This window comes from Anolis carolinensis, unplaced genomic scaffold, assembly GCF_035594765.1.
Source record: "Anolis carolinensis isolate JA03-04 unplaced genomic scaffold, rAnoCar3.1.pri scaffold_15, whole genome shotgun sequence".
In the NCBI taxonomy this organism is placed as follows: Eukaryota; Metazoa; Chordata; class Lepidosauria; order Squamata; family Dactyloidae; genus Anolis; species Anolis carolinensis.
The window spans coordinates 8,805,379-8,822,508 of NW_026943826.1; the positions used below are offsets into that span (position 1 = coordinate 8,805,379).

General features: G+C 41.9%; 1 protein-coding gene across 12 annotated transcripts in view; it reads right to left on the reverse strand.

Annotated features, from left to right (window-relative positions):
* Window positions 1–290: 290 nt before the first annotated feature.
* rere (arginine-glutamic acid dipeptide repeats) overlaps window positions 291–17,130 on the reverse strand; it is a 384,137-nt gene continuing 367,297 nt past the window's right edge. For 7 of the 12 annotated variants that reach the window (XM_062965666.1, XM_062965664.1, XM_062965661.1 and 4 more), the window contains 5 exons: window positions 11,399–11,443; window positions 11,068–11,214; window positions 10,850–10,978; window positions 6,849–7,029; window positions 291–4,646 (listed from right to left, as the gene is read on the reverse strand). In XM_062965666.1, the coding sequence (XP_062821736.1) occupies window positions 4,613–4,646; window positions 6,849–7,029; window positions 10,850–10,978; window positions 11,068–11,214; window positions 11,399–11,443 (536 nt within the window). In that variant the 3' untranslated portion in view covers window positions 291–4,612. The remainder of the gene's footprint in view (window positions 4,647–6,848; window positions 7,030–10,849; window positions 10,979–11,067; window positions 11,215–11,398; window positions 11,444–17,130) is intronic. The other 5 variants (XM_062965669.1, XM_062965668.1, XM_062965671.1 and 2 more) reach the window with 3 other exon arrangements.

The following is a 17,130-nucleotide window of genomic DNA, read 5'->3' on the forward strand; positions in this document are numbered from 1 at the left end:
TGTCCTGGTTAATTGTATGGAAATAAGATGCAGAAGCCTTTACCTCTGTTTGTTTATTGCTGTCCTTGTTAATTGTATGGAAATAAGACAGAGAAGCCTTTACCTCTGTTTGTGTATTGTCTATTCTTCTTAATTGTATAACGGCACTGAATGCTTGCCATATGTGTGTTCGGGGTGAGAAGAGTGGGGTATAAATATTGTAACTAAACAAACAAATAGGTTCTTTCCTAGCCCCTTCCCCTGCCATTAATATACACACCACACTTGGTTAAACAAAATCCAACCGCCCGTAGTGTAGCTTGGTTTTTATTTATGTCCACAAATATTTCAAAAAAATTACAAAATACTCAAAATGGAGAGAACACAGAAGTCACGATTTCTGGGTTTTCTACTCTGTTTTACACTGTGTTATCCCATGGCAAACTACTCATTATGTACATTAAGCCTCAAGATATATATAAACGTAGCTGTCAGGATGTCGATCCTTTTTTCGAAACGGCGCGGCAAAACGAGCTTCAAAACCATGACGACACGGAACGAGATGACCGTTGGGTTAGAAAGAAAAAAACACACACATACAAAGCAAAAATAAAATGAATGGTAGAAGTCGAAAAAAGTATCTGTTAAGATTGAACGAGTCTAACAGAAATAAAGGTGATTTCAGAGGCCGGTAAATAATCATCGTACTCAGCAACTAAGAGCCAATGATTCGGAATATTAATCCACACTAAATGGTAATTTTGGCCGGAAAATTCATTTATGCACAAACAGGAAACATTATTCGGGCAGGGAGAGGAAACAAGTCACCCTCCCTGCTTTCTCTCATTGTAATTGTATCATGGCGATAGTGATATTGATGTGCTTTGAACGAAAACAAAGCAACGCAAAAAGGCACGAGATGAGCGGGAACGGGTTCGGAACATCCCTGTCGCTAATGTTGCTTTTCAAGTCTATTCTGTGAACAAACGGCATGCGTGTAACTCGTTGTACCCTAACTCTTGACTGTTGCCTGTTTTGTTGTCACGGACTAAGAGAGTTGCCACATTGAAACTAATTGTGTGCATTGATACGTTTCGTTCACCGCACAACCAGGTGACAAGAAAATTCCCTCTCTTCTACAAAAGACCTTTTTCTAGTTTTCAAGCCGACAATCCTAGGATCTGAGAAGTGCAGAGGTGCCTCTTATTGAAACCTCAAAACAGTCAACAGGACAGAACAAATTCATGTGTATGTTGGTGTGTTTCGGAAGCCGTTTCACTCGCCGCACAACTAGGTGACAAGCAAATTCCCTCTTCTACAAAAGAGCTTTCTCTAGTTTTCAAGCTGAGAATCCTAGGACCCGAGAAGTACAAAGGTGGCTCTTATTGAAACCTCGAAACACAGTCAATAGGACAAAGCAAGTTCATATGCACGTTGCTGTGTTTCGGCACAACCGCACAACCAGGTGACAAGCAAATTCCCTCGTCTATGAAAGAGCTTTTTCTAGTTTTCAAGCTGACAATGCTAGGACCCGAGAAGTGCAAAGGTGGCTCTTATTGAAACCTCGAAACACAGTCAACAGGACAAAGCAAGTTCATATGTACGTTGGTGTGTTTCGGAAGCCGTTTCGCTTGTCGCACAACCAGGTGACAACCAATTTCCCTCGTCTATGAAAGAGCTTTATCTAGTTTTCAAGCTGGCAATCCTAGGACCTGAGAAATGTGGAGGTGCCTCTACTGAAACGTGGCCTCGAAACACAGTCAACAGGACAAAGCAAGTTCATATGCACGTTGCTGTGTTTCGGCACAACCGCACAACCAGGTGACAAGCAAATTCCCTCGTCTACGAAAGAGCTTTATCTAGTTTTCAAGCTGGCAATCCTACGGCCTGAGAAGTGTAGAGATGCCTCTGAATCAAACGCGGCCTCGAAACACAGTCAACAGGACAAAGCAAGTTCATATGCACGTTGCTGTGTTTCGGCACAACCGCACAACCAGGTGACAAGCAATTTCCCTCGTCTACGAAAGAGCTTTATCTAGTTTTCAAGCTGGCAATCCTACGGCCTGAGAAGTGTAGAGATGCCTCTGAATCAAACGCGGCCTCGAAACACAGTCAACAGGACAAAGCAAGTTCATATGCCCGTTGCTGTGTTTCGGCACAACCAGGTGACAAGCAATTTCCCTCGTCTACGAAAGAGCTTTATCTAGTTTTCAAGCTGGCAATCCTACGGCCTGAGAAGTGTAGAGATGCCTCTGAATCAAACGCGGCCTCGAAACACAGTCAACAGGACAAAGCAAGTTCATATGCACGTTGCTGTGTTTCGGCACAACCGCACAACCAGGTGACAAGCAATTTCCCTCGTCTACGAAAGAGCTTTATCTAGTTTTCAAGCTGGCAATCCTAGGGCCTGAGAAGTGCAGAAGTGCCTCTGAATCAAACGCAGCCTCGAAACACAATCAACAAGACAAAGCAAGTTCATATATACGTTGGTGTGTTTCGCCAGCCGTTTTGTTCGCCGCACAACCAGGTGACAACCAATTTCTCTCGTCTATGAAAGAGCTTTCTTTAGTTTTCAAACTGGCAATCCTACGGCCTGAGAAGTACGGAGGTGCCTCTACTGAAACGTGGGCTCGAAACACAGTCAACAGGACAAAGCAAGTTCAAGCGTACGTTCCTGTGTTTCGGCACAACCGCACAACCAGGTGACAAGCAAATTCCCTCGTCTACGAAAGAGCTTGATCTAGTGTTTAAGCTGGCAATCCTATGGCCTGAGAAATGTGGTCGAGATAGTCAACAGGACAAAGCAAATATCATATTCATAATTTCGCCTAATTTTAAGCTTTGCGGTTTGGTTCTCACAACTCCGCACTGATTCGTCCCAAACGGACCAGAGTCGGCAAGGGCAAGATTGAGATCTGCACATGCTCAGAGTATACCCGGGTTACTTATTATGAATGGGTTGCTCACAGCCTGCTAAAAAGTCAATGCACCCTAACCGCACCCTAACCACAGCGTTCTCTCTGTATGCCTTGCAGAGTGGGCTCCGATATAGGGCAATGGCTCTCCACATACACACATCCTGGAAGAATGAGGAAACGTTCACAAAAATAGTGTCGGTAATAGATGGGAACGAACGAACGAACGAAGGAAAGAAGGAAGGAAGGAAAGAAAGAAGGAAAGAAGGAAGGAAAGCTTCCACATTACCATGTCTTGAAAATTGAAATTTAGGGGAAGTTTTTTCAAGATATAATTTTTCCTTAGCATAGAAAACATCGCAATTTTTCAAAACAGAACTAACAATTGCCTCAACCAGTGGTTCTCAACCTGTGGGTCCCCAAATGTTTTGGCCTTCAACTCCCAGAAACCCTAACTCTCAGGAATTTCTGAGAATTAAAGGCCAAAACACTTGGGAATGCACAGGTTGAGAACCACTGGCCTTGACTCTTTGGAGAGCCTGAAAGCTGTGAAAACCATAACAACTTTTGCTTCAAAGAAAAGTGCTCGTAGTGGAAGAGAACGTGAAAACTTTTGACTGCACACGCAGCGACCGGGCAACCGAAACAGAACCAAACCAGCCACCGGAACGGCAAACAATTCTGAAATTCATGGAACAAAGGAATTAAATTATAAAAGGACAACACACACATAACGCACGGGAGGAAAAAAAAACAACTTTTTTTTTAATCCCTGCAACTCCTTTTAATGCTTATTATGTTGCTACCGAACCATAAAGTCAAGCTCTTGCCCACTGCGAAATTACTGAACCCCTCCCCACCCCCTTGCGGCTGTCTGTCCCCTTTAATTAAAGGGATAATTATATATATTCCTCTTATATTAAAAAATCAACTCTGTATTCTTGTCAACACCAAGAAGGAAGGGACCATGGCGTGATGTTACGGAAGGGAATGGCAAGAAAAGGGATTGGCGGAGAGTATAGTATTTATTTATTTTAAGCCCTAACCCCAAAAAAGTTATGTACAGACTTAAAAAGCCATGCTGCAAAGCTCTCTTTAAAATTATGACGTTTTCCTACAATGTATTAAAATAAAAGTAGATTTTTTTCTTTTCTTTTAAAATTCTGGTTATAGCACTTGGATTTTTTTTTCAGAGGTTGTTATGCCACCTACTTGCAACTCTTGCTTCTTTCTCTCTTTTTTAAGTATATATATATATAAATTGAGTGTTTTTTTTATGCACAGTGGCTTGCATTAAGTTGTGAACCTGATTCTAGCACCTACTCAAAAAAAAATGAAAAAATAAAAACGAAGCCCCCAAGAGAACAAATCAACCTCCATCCCCAAAGATTTTGCCCGAGAAAGATTCTCGGAATATTCCATCCAGTCAGTCCTGTGTTGCTATTCTTTCGATAGGCTTCTGAATAGTTTTTGTTTTAATGTCATGCAAGGCGATTCCTGAACTGGTCTTGAGAAATCTTCTCTACAAATTAATACTATAATATATGTGCTGATTAAAAGTCTGTGGCTTGCCGGGCTTGCTTCTATTTTGGAACAGAGAAAGGTATCTTTAGAAGACAATTTTCTTGCTCTCCTCAGTTCTCCCGTGCACAAACACATTCCTTTTTCCGCCCAAGGCTTGGGATCTTCTGGAGCCAGCAATACAAATAAATAATTTATTACAACTGCTTGTCGCCTTCTTTCTTCAGTCGACTAGAAGACGGGAAGAAGAAAGGAAAGACAACAGAGATAACGTTATTTAATCTGGATCTGCTTCAAAGATTTCTACAAAATCTGGGCAAAATAACATATCCAGTGGGCCAAAAAATGTATTTGAATAAATGAATTATATTATGACCAATAACTTAATAACAATTGAGATAGGTTTTAGCTGTACACAGAATAAAAGTGAAAATATGTATGTGTGTATGTGGCTGGGGTGTTTAATCTGGATCTGCTTCAAAGATTTCTACAAAATCTGGGCAAAATAACATATCCAGTTGGCCTAAAAATGTATTTGAATAAATGAATTATATTATGATCAATAACATAATAACAATTGAGATAGGGTTTATCTGTACACAGAATAAAAGTGAAAATATGTATGTGTGTATGTGGCTGGGGTGTCATCCTAAAATACATCACACAGTCCTAGACACCTAGGAAGTGTTTGACTTGTGATTTTGTGATACGTAATCCAGCATATCGATCTTGTTTGCTGTGTCATACAATAAAATAATAACAACAACAACAAACAACAACAGCAACAACAACAATAATACATCACACGGTCCTAGACACTTGGGAAGTGTTCGACTTGTGATTTTGTGATATGAAATCCAGCATATCTATCTTGTTTGCTGTGTCATACAATAAAATAATAATAATAATAATAATAATAATAATAATAATAATAATAATAATAATAATAATTATTATTATTTTTGTACCCCACCTCCATCTCCCTGAAGGGACATAGGCTTTATCTCTACTCAGAATAAAAGTGAAAATATATAAAACCTATGTGTATATGTGGCTGGGGTGTCCACTTACAAGAGTGGTTCCCAATCTGTGGGTCCCCAGGTGTTTAATAATAATAATAATAATAATAATAATTTTATTTTTGTACCCCACCGCCATCTCCCCGAAGGGACATAGGGTTTATCTCTACTCAGAATAAAAGTGAAAATATATAAAACCTATGTGTAGATGTGGCTAAGTTGTCCACTTACACCAGTGGTTCTCAACCTGTGAATCCCCAGGTGTTTAATAATAATAATAATAATAATAATAATAATAATAATAATAATAATTTTATTTTTGTACCCCACCTCCATCTCCCCGAAGGGACAAAGGGTTTATCTGTACTCAGAATAAAAGTGAAAATACTTAAAACCTATGTGTAGATGTGGCTGGGGTGTCCACTAACACCAGTGGTTCTCAACCTGTGAATCCCCAGGTGTTTAATAATAATAATAATAATAATAATAATAATAATAATAATAATAATTTTATTTTTGTACCCCACCAGGAACCTCTTGACTAGCGACCACTTTGACCAGGGACTTCTTGACCAGGGACTACTTTGACCAGGAACCTCTTGACCAGGGACCACTTTGACCAGAAACTTCTTGACCAGGGACCACTTAGACCAGGGACCTCTTCACCAGGAACTTCCTGACCTGGGACCTCTTGACTAGAGACCACTTTGGCCAGGAACCACTTTGACCAGGGACTATTCTCCAACATTAGTACCAAAAAAGTTACGAATCAGTTTTTGGCCAACTTTAGATTCGGTTTGGTTATTCAGGGTGCATTGGATAGACCACATCAGCTCTAGTTTCTGATACAGAACATATGCCATCCTGTAGTCGCCATCTGCTCGCCCACAGAAAACCATATTTAATAATCTAGAGCTGATGTGGTCTATCCAATGAAATGTTCTGAATCAGCATCCCATAAATGAAGATACCAAGAAAGTTGCATTGGATAGACCACATCAGCTCTAGTTTCTGATACAGAACATATGCCATCCAGTAGTCGCCATCTGCTCACCCACAGACAGCCATATTTAATAATCTAGAGCTGATGTGGTCTATCCAATGCAATGTTCTGAATCAGCACCCTAAATAACCCCAGGAACAGACCTAAAAACTATGACACCAAGATGCCACACGTAACGGCTCTGATGGGGAGGGAGGAGGAGAAGCAGCAGTCGGGAGGCTTGTTGTGTCTTTTGTGATTAGTCAGCCTCTCCTCTCCCGACATCCCAGTTGCCTTGGTACTATAAGAGGGTTTCTGAGACCAGTCGCTCTTGTTGCAACGTTGGACCATATTTAAGTTCTAGGGGACCATTGGTGGTCCACGGACCACAGCAAGAATTCTCCCCGTCTTGATGGAAAGCCCCACCTTTACCTGTAATAGTCTTCTTGGCTGGGGAGGTGTCCTCCATGCATGTGAGGGTGACCGTGAAGCCACTGCTGCTCCATCGCTAGTCTCTGAAGCTCCGCAGACTGGGCATGCATGGCCTGTAACTGGTGGGCGGCGGACATGGGAGGCGGGATGGCACCGGGGAGCTCGCGTGGGTAGGGGGTACCTGAGAGGGGGAGAAAGAGAGAACGAGAAAGAGAGAGAGAGAGAGAAAGGTATGACACTCTCCCACAGCATCTGGGATCTATTTGGCATGCCAAGTACGGCCACTTCCCAGTCACGAAAAAACAAAACAACAACTGGGATGGGATGAGGGGCAAATTCACACACTGGATTTGACTGGCTCACGAGTCAGGTGGTGAAAGCTACTCTCTGAAGTTAGTCATTTCCAGATATGTTTAACTCTCTGGTGGTGCAATGGGTTAAACCCTTGTGCCGGCAGGACTGCTGACCGAAAGGTCTGCGGTTCGAATCCGGAAGCGGGGTGAGCTCCCGTCTGTCAGCTCCAGCTTCCAATGCAAGGACATGAGAGAAGACTCCCACAGGATGGTAAAACATCCGGGCGTCCAATGTCTTTGCAAATGGTTGTTTATTTCAAGATGCTTTAAATAATTGTTGTATTATGTTAATTCTGTAATTTATTTTATGTTTTAATTGTACGTCCGTGTGTGGGGATGCTGTACTTACTTGGTTTTATCTTGTTTTTAATTATGTTGGTGCTAATCCATGACATATGTAGTATTTGAAGGGCACATCCTGACATTGATGTTTGCAGCATTTTAATGTTTTAATGATTTATATAGGGTTTTAATGGCATGTTTTATATTGTATTTGATGATCTGGCTATTGTGTATTTGTTTGTTTGTCTTGCATGCGAAAGACCTATGGTCTAAGCATTACATAAATTTGGATTGGAATTGTACGTCAACGGATGTTTTTAGGACTTGTGAGCCGACCCGAGTCCCTTCGGAGAGATGGAGGCGGATTATAAGAAATAAATTATAATTATTAAATTATTATTATTTCTAGAAAATATTATGGCTATGCTGTTTACATTCATTTTTGTAAATATTTTTAACTTGTATTGATTAGAACCCTATTAAACATTTAATTTGCGTTGTAATGTATATTATTATCTATTGTATTGTTTAATGTGTTATGATGTGTTGTTCTTTTATATTTTGTTATATTGTATGGTTCTGGGCATGGCCCCATGTAAGCCGCCCTGAGTCCCTGTTGGGGAGATGGTGGCGGGGTATAAATAAAGTTTTATTATTATTATTATTATTATTATTAAATGAAAATTTAAAAAAATATTATTACATTCACACCAGAAGCGACTTGTAGTTTCTCAAGTCGCTCCTGACATGAAAAAAAAAACATATCTGAAAGGATTTCATAAAGAAGAGGAAGCAGGTTTATTTTCTGCTGCTCTGGAAACTAGGACTCGATGGAGCAGTTGATTCAAATCACAGAATATGAGATTCCAACTGTTCAGCAGTGGAACTCACTGCCTCGGAGTGTGGCGGAGGCTTTGAAAAAGAGGCCGTCTATCGGGTGTGATTTGATTGTGCATCTTCTGCAGGGCAGGAGGTTGTATTGGATGGCCCTGGGGTTTCTTTTTCAACTTTATCAATCAATTATTCTAAGTTCACAACTCTTTGGTGTACAGTACCGTATATACTCGAAGATAAGCTGAGTTTTTCAGCCTTTTTTTGAGCTGAAAAAGCCTCCCTTGGCTTATAATGAGGTCAAGGCCGTTGCTTGCAATATATGTTTCTCTCTTACCCTCCCTTATCAGTGTGTTTTCCAAAGCCTCCCTCGCTCTTAACCAAGGGAATGTTTTGAAAAGGGAAAGAAGCCCTTGCAGGTCAGGAAAGAAGAAAAATACATATCCATTAATCTTATAAAAGCATTTTCCCCTGAAATATTATCTCCTACAGGTATATAGGCATTAACCCCCTGCATGCATTTGCAATCCCTATGTACTTATATATCTGTATCGATCTATCTATATACATTAATTTTATATATAAATTTTTCCCTGATATGTTTGCAGGTCCTTGCAAATCCTATATACATATAGATCCATGTACCTGTATATCTGTATCCATATATTTATTTATTTATTTACTACATTTATAGGCCGCCCTTCTCACCCCAAAGGGGACTCGGAGCAGCTTACAAATTATATTCACATACAATACATTATACAATAAGTACAATACTAGCATTAAATTACTATATTGTACTATGTCATTACATTGTAATATTATTAGTAATATTATTTAATATATAATATATAATTAACACTAATATTATTAAATTAATATTATTAAATATTATTATATATATATATATATATGTGTGTGTGTGTGTGTGTGTGTGTGTGTGTGTGTGTGTGTGTGTGGTGTGCCCGGCCACACGTTGCTGTGGCGAAGTATGGTATGGGAAATAAAGTATTGAGGAATTGGTGGTATTTAAGGTAAAGGGTCAAGGTTTTCTCCTGACATTAAATCCAGTTGTGTCCGACTGTACACTGAAGTGGATTATATGGCAGTGTGGAGTCAAGATAATCCAGTTCAAAGCAGATAATATAAGATTATAAATGGGTTATATAGCCGTGTGGAAGGGCCTTGAGTCTACGCTGCCATATAATCCAGTGCAAATCTGATAATCTGTATTTTATAGGCAGTGTGGAAGAGGCCTAACTCTGCCTGTCCCCTGGGCTGTGTGGGTTGTTAGGAGAGCAAGTGGGCGGAGCTTAGCCTTCTAACTGGCAGCAATTGGATAAAAACAATTATTCCTCTCCCTCTAATTAGGATTTTATTTTTCTTTTATTTTTGTTGTATCAACCTAGAGCCATGGATGATGGGTTGTGTTGTCAAATTTCGAGGTTGGGGGGCCTGTAGTTTTGTTGTTTTGTGGGTCGCCGTGATGCCATCACTCTTTTATATATATAGATTATATTATTAAATTCAGGAGATTCCACCTGAACATCAGGAAGAACTTCCTCACTGTGAGAAGGGCTGTCCGGCAGTGGAACTCTCTCCCCCGGACTGTGGTGGAGGCTCCTTCTTTGGAGGCTTTTAAACAGAGGCTGGATGGCCATCTGTCGGGGGTGCTTTGAATGCGATTTCCTGCTTCTTGGCAGAGGGTTGGACGGGATGGCCCATGAGGTCTCTTCCAACTCTACTGTTCTATGATTCTATGATTCCCACCCTCGGCTTATACTTGGGTCAATAAATTATCCCAGTTGTTTATGGTAAAATTAGGTGCGTTGGCTTATACACGAGTATATACAGTGTGTGTGTGTGTGTGTGTGTGTGTGTGTGTATATATATATATATATACACACACACACACATATATATATATACACACATACACACACACACACACACACACACATTATTTAGCCTATTGTTGCTGATGTGAAAGCTGCCAGGTTTGAATCCCACCCGGGGAGAGCGCGGATGAGCTCCCTCTGTCAGCTCCAGCTCCATGCGGGGACATGAGAGAAGCCTCCCACAAGGATGGTAAAACATCAAAACATCCGGGCAATGTCCTCTGGGCAACGTCCTTGCAGATGGCCAATTCTCTCACTCCAGAAGCAACTCCGGTTGCTCCTGACACGAAATAAAAACAAAACCTATTGATGCCTTGATTAATGTAATTTTATTGGTATCTATTTTTATTTTGAAATTTACCAGTAGCTGCTTCATTTCCCACCCTCAGCTTATACTCGGGTCAATAAATTATCCCAGTTTTTTGTGGTAAAATTAGGTGTCTCGGTTTATACTCGAGTATATACGGTATATAGAAGGTATTAAAAGGGCAGCTGAACGTAGTCACGGCCTTACAGAGCTCACGGCTCACAAGACGGGGAATTGTTTGCCTGCACACACGCCTGCGAAAACCCCACCAAAACCACACATGCTTGGACAATCAATGGCAATGAGCAAGAGCAGCCCAACGGCACTTACATCTACAGAAGCCGGCCGCCTCTGCGAACCAGTTGGTGGGGAGCAATACTGGGGGAGGGCTGTTCCCATCCCGCCCTGCGTGTGGGCTTCCCAGAGGCATCTGGGCTGGCCTCTGATGGAAACAGGATGCTGGAATAGATGGACCATAGGCCTGACCCTCTTATACTCTTACGACTCCCTCCTTATCGTCCTCAGGCCGCCAAGCGCCGCAGACTTACCGAAGACGGGGTGCCGGAGCATTTCGTGCTCGTGGGGCGGCTGCCCTAGCAATGGGTTTGGGATAGTACCAGGAGGATAGGGGAAGCGTGCCAAGTGGGGTCCGGCGGCCAAGGGGTCCACGAGGGGATGGACGGGTCCGGCCGAGCCTGCAAGAGGGAGAGGCGGCGTGGGGAGAGAGAGACAAGGGAAAGAAAAACAAGAACTTACCACCCGCTTTAGAAAACCACTTGCTTCGTTCAGGGCTCAAAAGCAGCATTACGACTTGCGCAATGCTGAGCATAACGGGCAATTATCAGAAGCCTATGTCCCCCCTCCAACCGCGGAGCCTACTTCTCTGCCTGTAGTGCCTGCAGTGACATCGGGTTGCCAGACAGTCTTTGAGAGTTGAAACAAAAGGGGAGAGAAAAACAGCGGTTGAATGTGCGCGTCAGGGAGGCAGAAAGGAGCACGCGGGCGGAGAACAAGAGCAAGCCATTTACCATTCATCTAGCAGCATGACTTAGATTTCAGCGCAAAAGACAAAGCATGAAAACAACACATATCTTTATCATCACGCACTTCATTTACCAAACTATCCTTTATTGCTGCAACGAGCCCACCCACCCATGAAGATAACAGAATCTGTGTTTGGTTACTGCCCTATGCACATATATACTGCACTATGCTCATTACTCTGATATGCTGTTTTATCCTGTTTTAGGCTGTTTATATTGTTTATATTGGTTTTAATGTATGACTATTTATTATATGTTCCCATGAGAGCCGAGTCCCCGTGGGGGAGATGGGAGTGGGATATAAAAATAAAGTATTATATTATTACAACAACAACAACAACAACAACGCTTTACTGATTAGTCAATTTTGACCATATCAAAACATATGAAACATACAAAGCGTACACACTTACCCATACATACAGTAAAACCATGTATAGATACAAAGCATCCCGGCCTACTAGTCTGCCAACCCACTCCTAGGTATTTGTGCAAATACAGAATAAAAAGATTAAAATTAAAATTAATTATTCCCTTAAAGTAAGGTTTAAGCGGGGGCAAAGGTAAGTAAAACTAATGGCTTGTCCATAGTAAATTTTAAATTTGGATTTTGTTATTGGCATTAATATCACAGCTCTCCGCTTCCATCTTCTCGCGGATGTTATCATTTATTGTTATAATTTTGTTGTTTTGTTCTGTTTACATTTTTATGTCATTTATATTTTAATTGTCTTGTGAGCCACCCCGAGTTCCCTTGCCGAGGTGGAGGCGGGATGCAAAAATAAAGTTGTTGTTATTATTGATACAGTTTGACACAGCAAATGAGATCTATATGCTGGATTTCGTATCACAGAATCACAAGTCGCAACACTTCCCAAGTGTTTAGGACTGTGTAATGTATTTTCCTGAAAACCTAGCAGTTCGAAAACATGCAAATGTGAGTAGATCAATAGGTACTGCTTTGGCGGGAAGGTAACGGCGCTCCATGCAGTCATGCTGGCAACACGACTAGGATGTGTCTATGGACAACGCCGGCTCTTAAGCTTAGAAATGGAGATGAGCACCAAACCACAGAGTATGAGTAGATCAATACGTACGGCTCTGTGGGAAGGTAACGGTGCTCCATGCAGTCATGCCGGCCACATGACCTTGGAGGTGTCTACGGACAATGCTGGCTCTTCGGCTTAGAAATGGAGATGAGCACCAACCCGCAGAGTCGGTCACGACTGGACTTAACGTCAGGGGAAAACCTTTACCTTTACCTTATGTATTTTCAGATCCCAGCAAGGTGGCTTTTTGCAGTTGACGGATCGTAATTTTGTCAATGTTTATTGTTTACAAATGCCGCTGAGATCTTTTGGCACAGCACCCAGAGTGCCGATTACCATTATTATTATTATTATTATTATTAGAAACACAACAAGTTGAGTCCACAGCAGACACTCTGCTGGCTGTTGTATTGGATCACACGTCGGACACTTCCCAAGTGTCTAGGACTATGTGATGTATTGGCAAATAATGCGTGCAGATCCCAATAATAATAATAATAATAATAATAATAATAATAACAACAACAACAACAACAACAACAACAACAACAACAACAACAACATGCCCTGGCAGAATATGCAAAGCAAAGTGAAGAACCTGCTTTGATTGAAGTCAAAAATCAGAAACTCCTCAAAGCACAGCAGATAAAAAACCAGTACAAGAAAACTGCACTACAAACTAGAGCTGACAGCTGGCACAACAAAACATCGCATGGGAAGTTCCTTGACAAAACTGAAGGAAAAGCTGACAAGGAGAAGACCTGGCTCTGGCTCACGAATGGGACCCTGAAGAAGGAGACAGAAGGCCTGATCCTTGCAGCCCAGGAGCAAGCCATCAGGACAAAGGCAATTCAGGCCAAGATCGAAAAATCAGCTGATGACCCAAAATGCAGACTATGCAAGGAAACCGACGAAACCACTGATCATCTCCTCAGCTGCTGTAAGAAAATCGCACAGACAGACTACAAACAGAAGCACAACTATGTGGCCCAAATGATTCATTGGAACTTATGCCTCAAGTACCACCTGCCAGCAGCAAAGAACTGGTGGGATCACAAACCTGCAAAAATATTGGAAAATGAACACGCAAAGATACTGTGGGATTTCCGAATCCAGACTGACAAAGTTCTGGAACACAACACACCAGACATCACAGTTGTGGAAAAGAAAAAGGTTTGGATCATTGATGTCGCCATCCCAGGTGACAGTCGCATTGACGAAAAACAACACGAAAACTCAGCCGTTATCAGGACCTCAAGATTGAACTTCAAAGACTCTGGCAGAAACCAGTACAGGTGGTCCCGGTGGTGATGGGCACATTGGGTGCCGTGCCAAAAGATCTCAGCCGGCATTTGGAAACAATAGGCATTGACTAAATTACGATCTGCCAACTGCAAAAGGCCACCCGACTGGGAACTGCACACATCATCCGAAAATACATCACACAGTCCTAGACACTTGGGAAGTGTTCGACTTGTGATTTTGTGATACGAAATCCAGCATGTCTATCTTGGTTGCTGTGTCATAATAAAATAATAATTTTGATTGAAGTAAAAAATCAGAAACTCCTCAAAGCACAGCAGACCAAGAATCAGTACAAGAAAACTGCACTACAAACTAGAGCTGACAGCTGGCACAACAAAACATTGCATGGATAATCACAGTCCTAGACACTTGGGAAGTGTTCGACTTGTGATTTTGTGAAGCGAAATCCGGCATATCTATCTTGTTTGCTGTGTCTAATAATAATAATAATAATAATAATAATAATAATAATAATAATAATAATAATAATAATAATAATAATAATAATAGACAAGAGCTATTTCTCTCACCCTGGACATTATTCCACAGATATATAAGCCCCACCGGCCTTGTTTGCAACAGACCTCACAACCACTGAGGATGCCTGCCATAGATGTGGGCGAAATGTCAGGAGAGAATGCTTCTGGAACATGGCCCATACAGTCCGAAAAACTCACAGCAACCCAATGATGACTATAATTTGCCCAACCCTTTTCTGTGTGGAAAGACATGCCATACAGCAAAACCCATGGCATGTTTTCAGATGTTACATATAGACAAACCCAGCTAAAACAACACAGAGAGCCAGCCTTCCTAAGGCAGCGCTTGCCATTCTCTGCCTCGCCCGGCGAGCAGAGCTCCCATCTATTTTTAAACACCAAATCATTTTCCTCTGCTATCTGCTTGCTCAAAAAAGTACATCTGCAGTTTAGTACGTTAAAGGGACAGCACGCTCTGTACTAGGGAGAAGGCTTTTGTTCCCGAGCTTGCTGTGAGAACACGTATGGCCAAAAGGAGAAGAGAAATGCAAACACATTGGTCTCATTGTTGGGCGTACTTTTGTGTCACCTTTGTCAAGATAAAGGTTAAAAGGGCCATCAAATGCCTCCAACCTAATGTCAAGGCTTCACATTAAATCTAGTTGAGTCTGACTCTGTAGGTTGGTGCTCATCTCCATTTCTAAGGTTAAGAGCCAGCGTTGTCCATAGACACCTCCTAGTCGTGTGGCCGGCATGACTGCATGGAGCACCGTTTCCTTCCTGCCATTGATCTACTCATACTATTGGTTTACTCATTGATCTACTCATACTCTGTGGTTTGGTGCTCATCTCCATTTCTAAGCTTAAGAGCCGGCATTGTCCATAGATACCTCCTAGTCATGTGGTTGGCATGACTGCATGGAGCGCCGTTTCCTTCCCGCCATTGATCTACTCATACTATTGATCTACTCATTGATCTACTCATACTCTGTGGTTTGATGCTCATCTCCATTTCTAAGCTTAAGAGCCAGTGTTGTCCGTAGACACCTCCAGGGTCATGTGGCCATTGGCATAACTGCATGGAGCGCCGTTACCTTCCCGCCACTGATCTACTCATACTATTGGTCTACTCATTGATCTACCTATTGATCTACTCATACTCTGTGGTTTGGTGCTCATCTCCATTTCTAAGCTGAAGAGCCGGCATTGTCCATAGACACCTCCTAGTCGTGTGGCCGGCATGACTGCATGGAGCGCCGTTACCTTCCCGCCATTGATCTACTCATTGATCTACCTATTGATCTACTCATACTCTGTGGTTTGGTGCTCATCTCCATTTCTAAGCTTAAGAGCCAGCATTGTCCATAGACACCTCCTAGTCGTGTGGCCAGCATGACTGCACGGAGTGCCATTACCTTCCCGCCAGAGCAGTACCTATTGATCTACTCACACTCTGGGGGTTGGTGCTCATCTCCATTTCTAAGCTTAAGAACTGGAGTTGTCCGTAGATACCTCCAAGGTCATGTGGCCATTGGCATGACTGCATGGAGCGCCGTTACCTTCCCGCCAAAGCAGTACCTATTGATCTACTCACATTTGCATGTTTTCGAACTACTAGGTTGGCAGAAGCTGGAGCTAACAACGGGAGCTCACTCCGTCCCGCGGGTTCGAACCACCGACCTTCCGGTCAGCAAGTTCTGCAGCTTAGCGGTTTAACCCGCGCCGCCACCGCGGCCTATTGTCTACAAAATTATCTTTGGAACAGAATATGTACTGGAAATTCATAGCAGGTCTAAGCTAATGTAGATACTGTAGTATCTTAAAAAACACACAGACTGGGTGACCCAGTCTTGCAAAGCTCCAACCCCAAGGAGAACTTCCTACAAAATCAGCAGTCCTCACAACCTCTGAGGATGCCTGCCATAGATGTGGGCGAAACATCAGGAGAGAATGCTTCTGGAACATGGCCAGAAAAATCACAGCAAGAATGATCTTTGGCAAATGTAGGAGTTAATCCAGAGCTAGGAGAAGGAGCATCCTTAGGCAGGGTAGATGGTTTGCCTCACTAAAACCACAAGTAATTGTCTTAAGACCTTTATTTATACAGTAGAGTCTCACTTATCCAAGACTCGCTTATCCAAGGTTCTGGATTATCCAAGCCATTTTTGTAGTCAATGTTTTCAATACACCGTGATATTTTGGTGCTAAATTCGCAAATACAGTATTTACTATATAGCATTACTGTGTATTGAACTACTTTTTCTGTCAAATTTGTTGTATAACATGATGTTTTGGTGCTTAATTTGTAAATCATAACCTAATTTGAGGTTTAATAGGCTTTTCCTTAATTCCTCCTTATTATCCAACATATTTGCTTATCCAAATTTCTGCCGGCCCATTTAGCTTGGATAAGTGAGACTCTACTGTGTGTGTGTATGTGTGTGTGTGTGTGTGTGTGTGTGTGTGTGTGTGTGTATATATATATATATATATATACATATACATACATACATACACACACACATACACACACACAGTAGAGTCTCACTTATCCAAGCTAAATGGGCCGGCAGAAGCTTGGATAAGCAAATATGTTGGATAATAAGGAGGAATATATATACACACACACACACACACACTCATTCTGACCCAATATTTTTCTCCTTTGACTTGAGGTAAATAAAGATAGAAAAACAGGCACTGTCCCCATATCTAATGTTGTTCTAAGCCAGTGA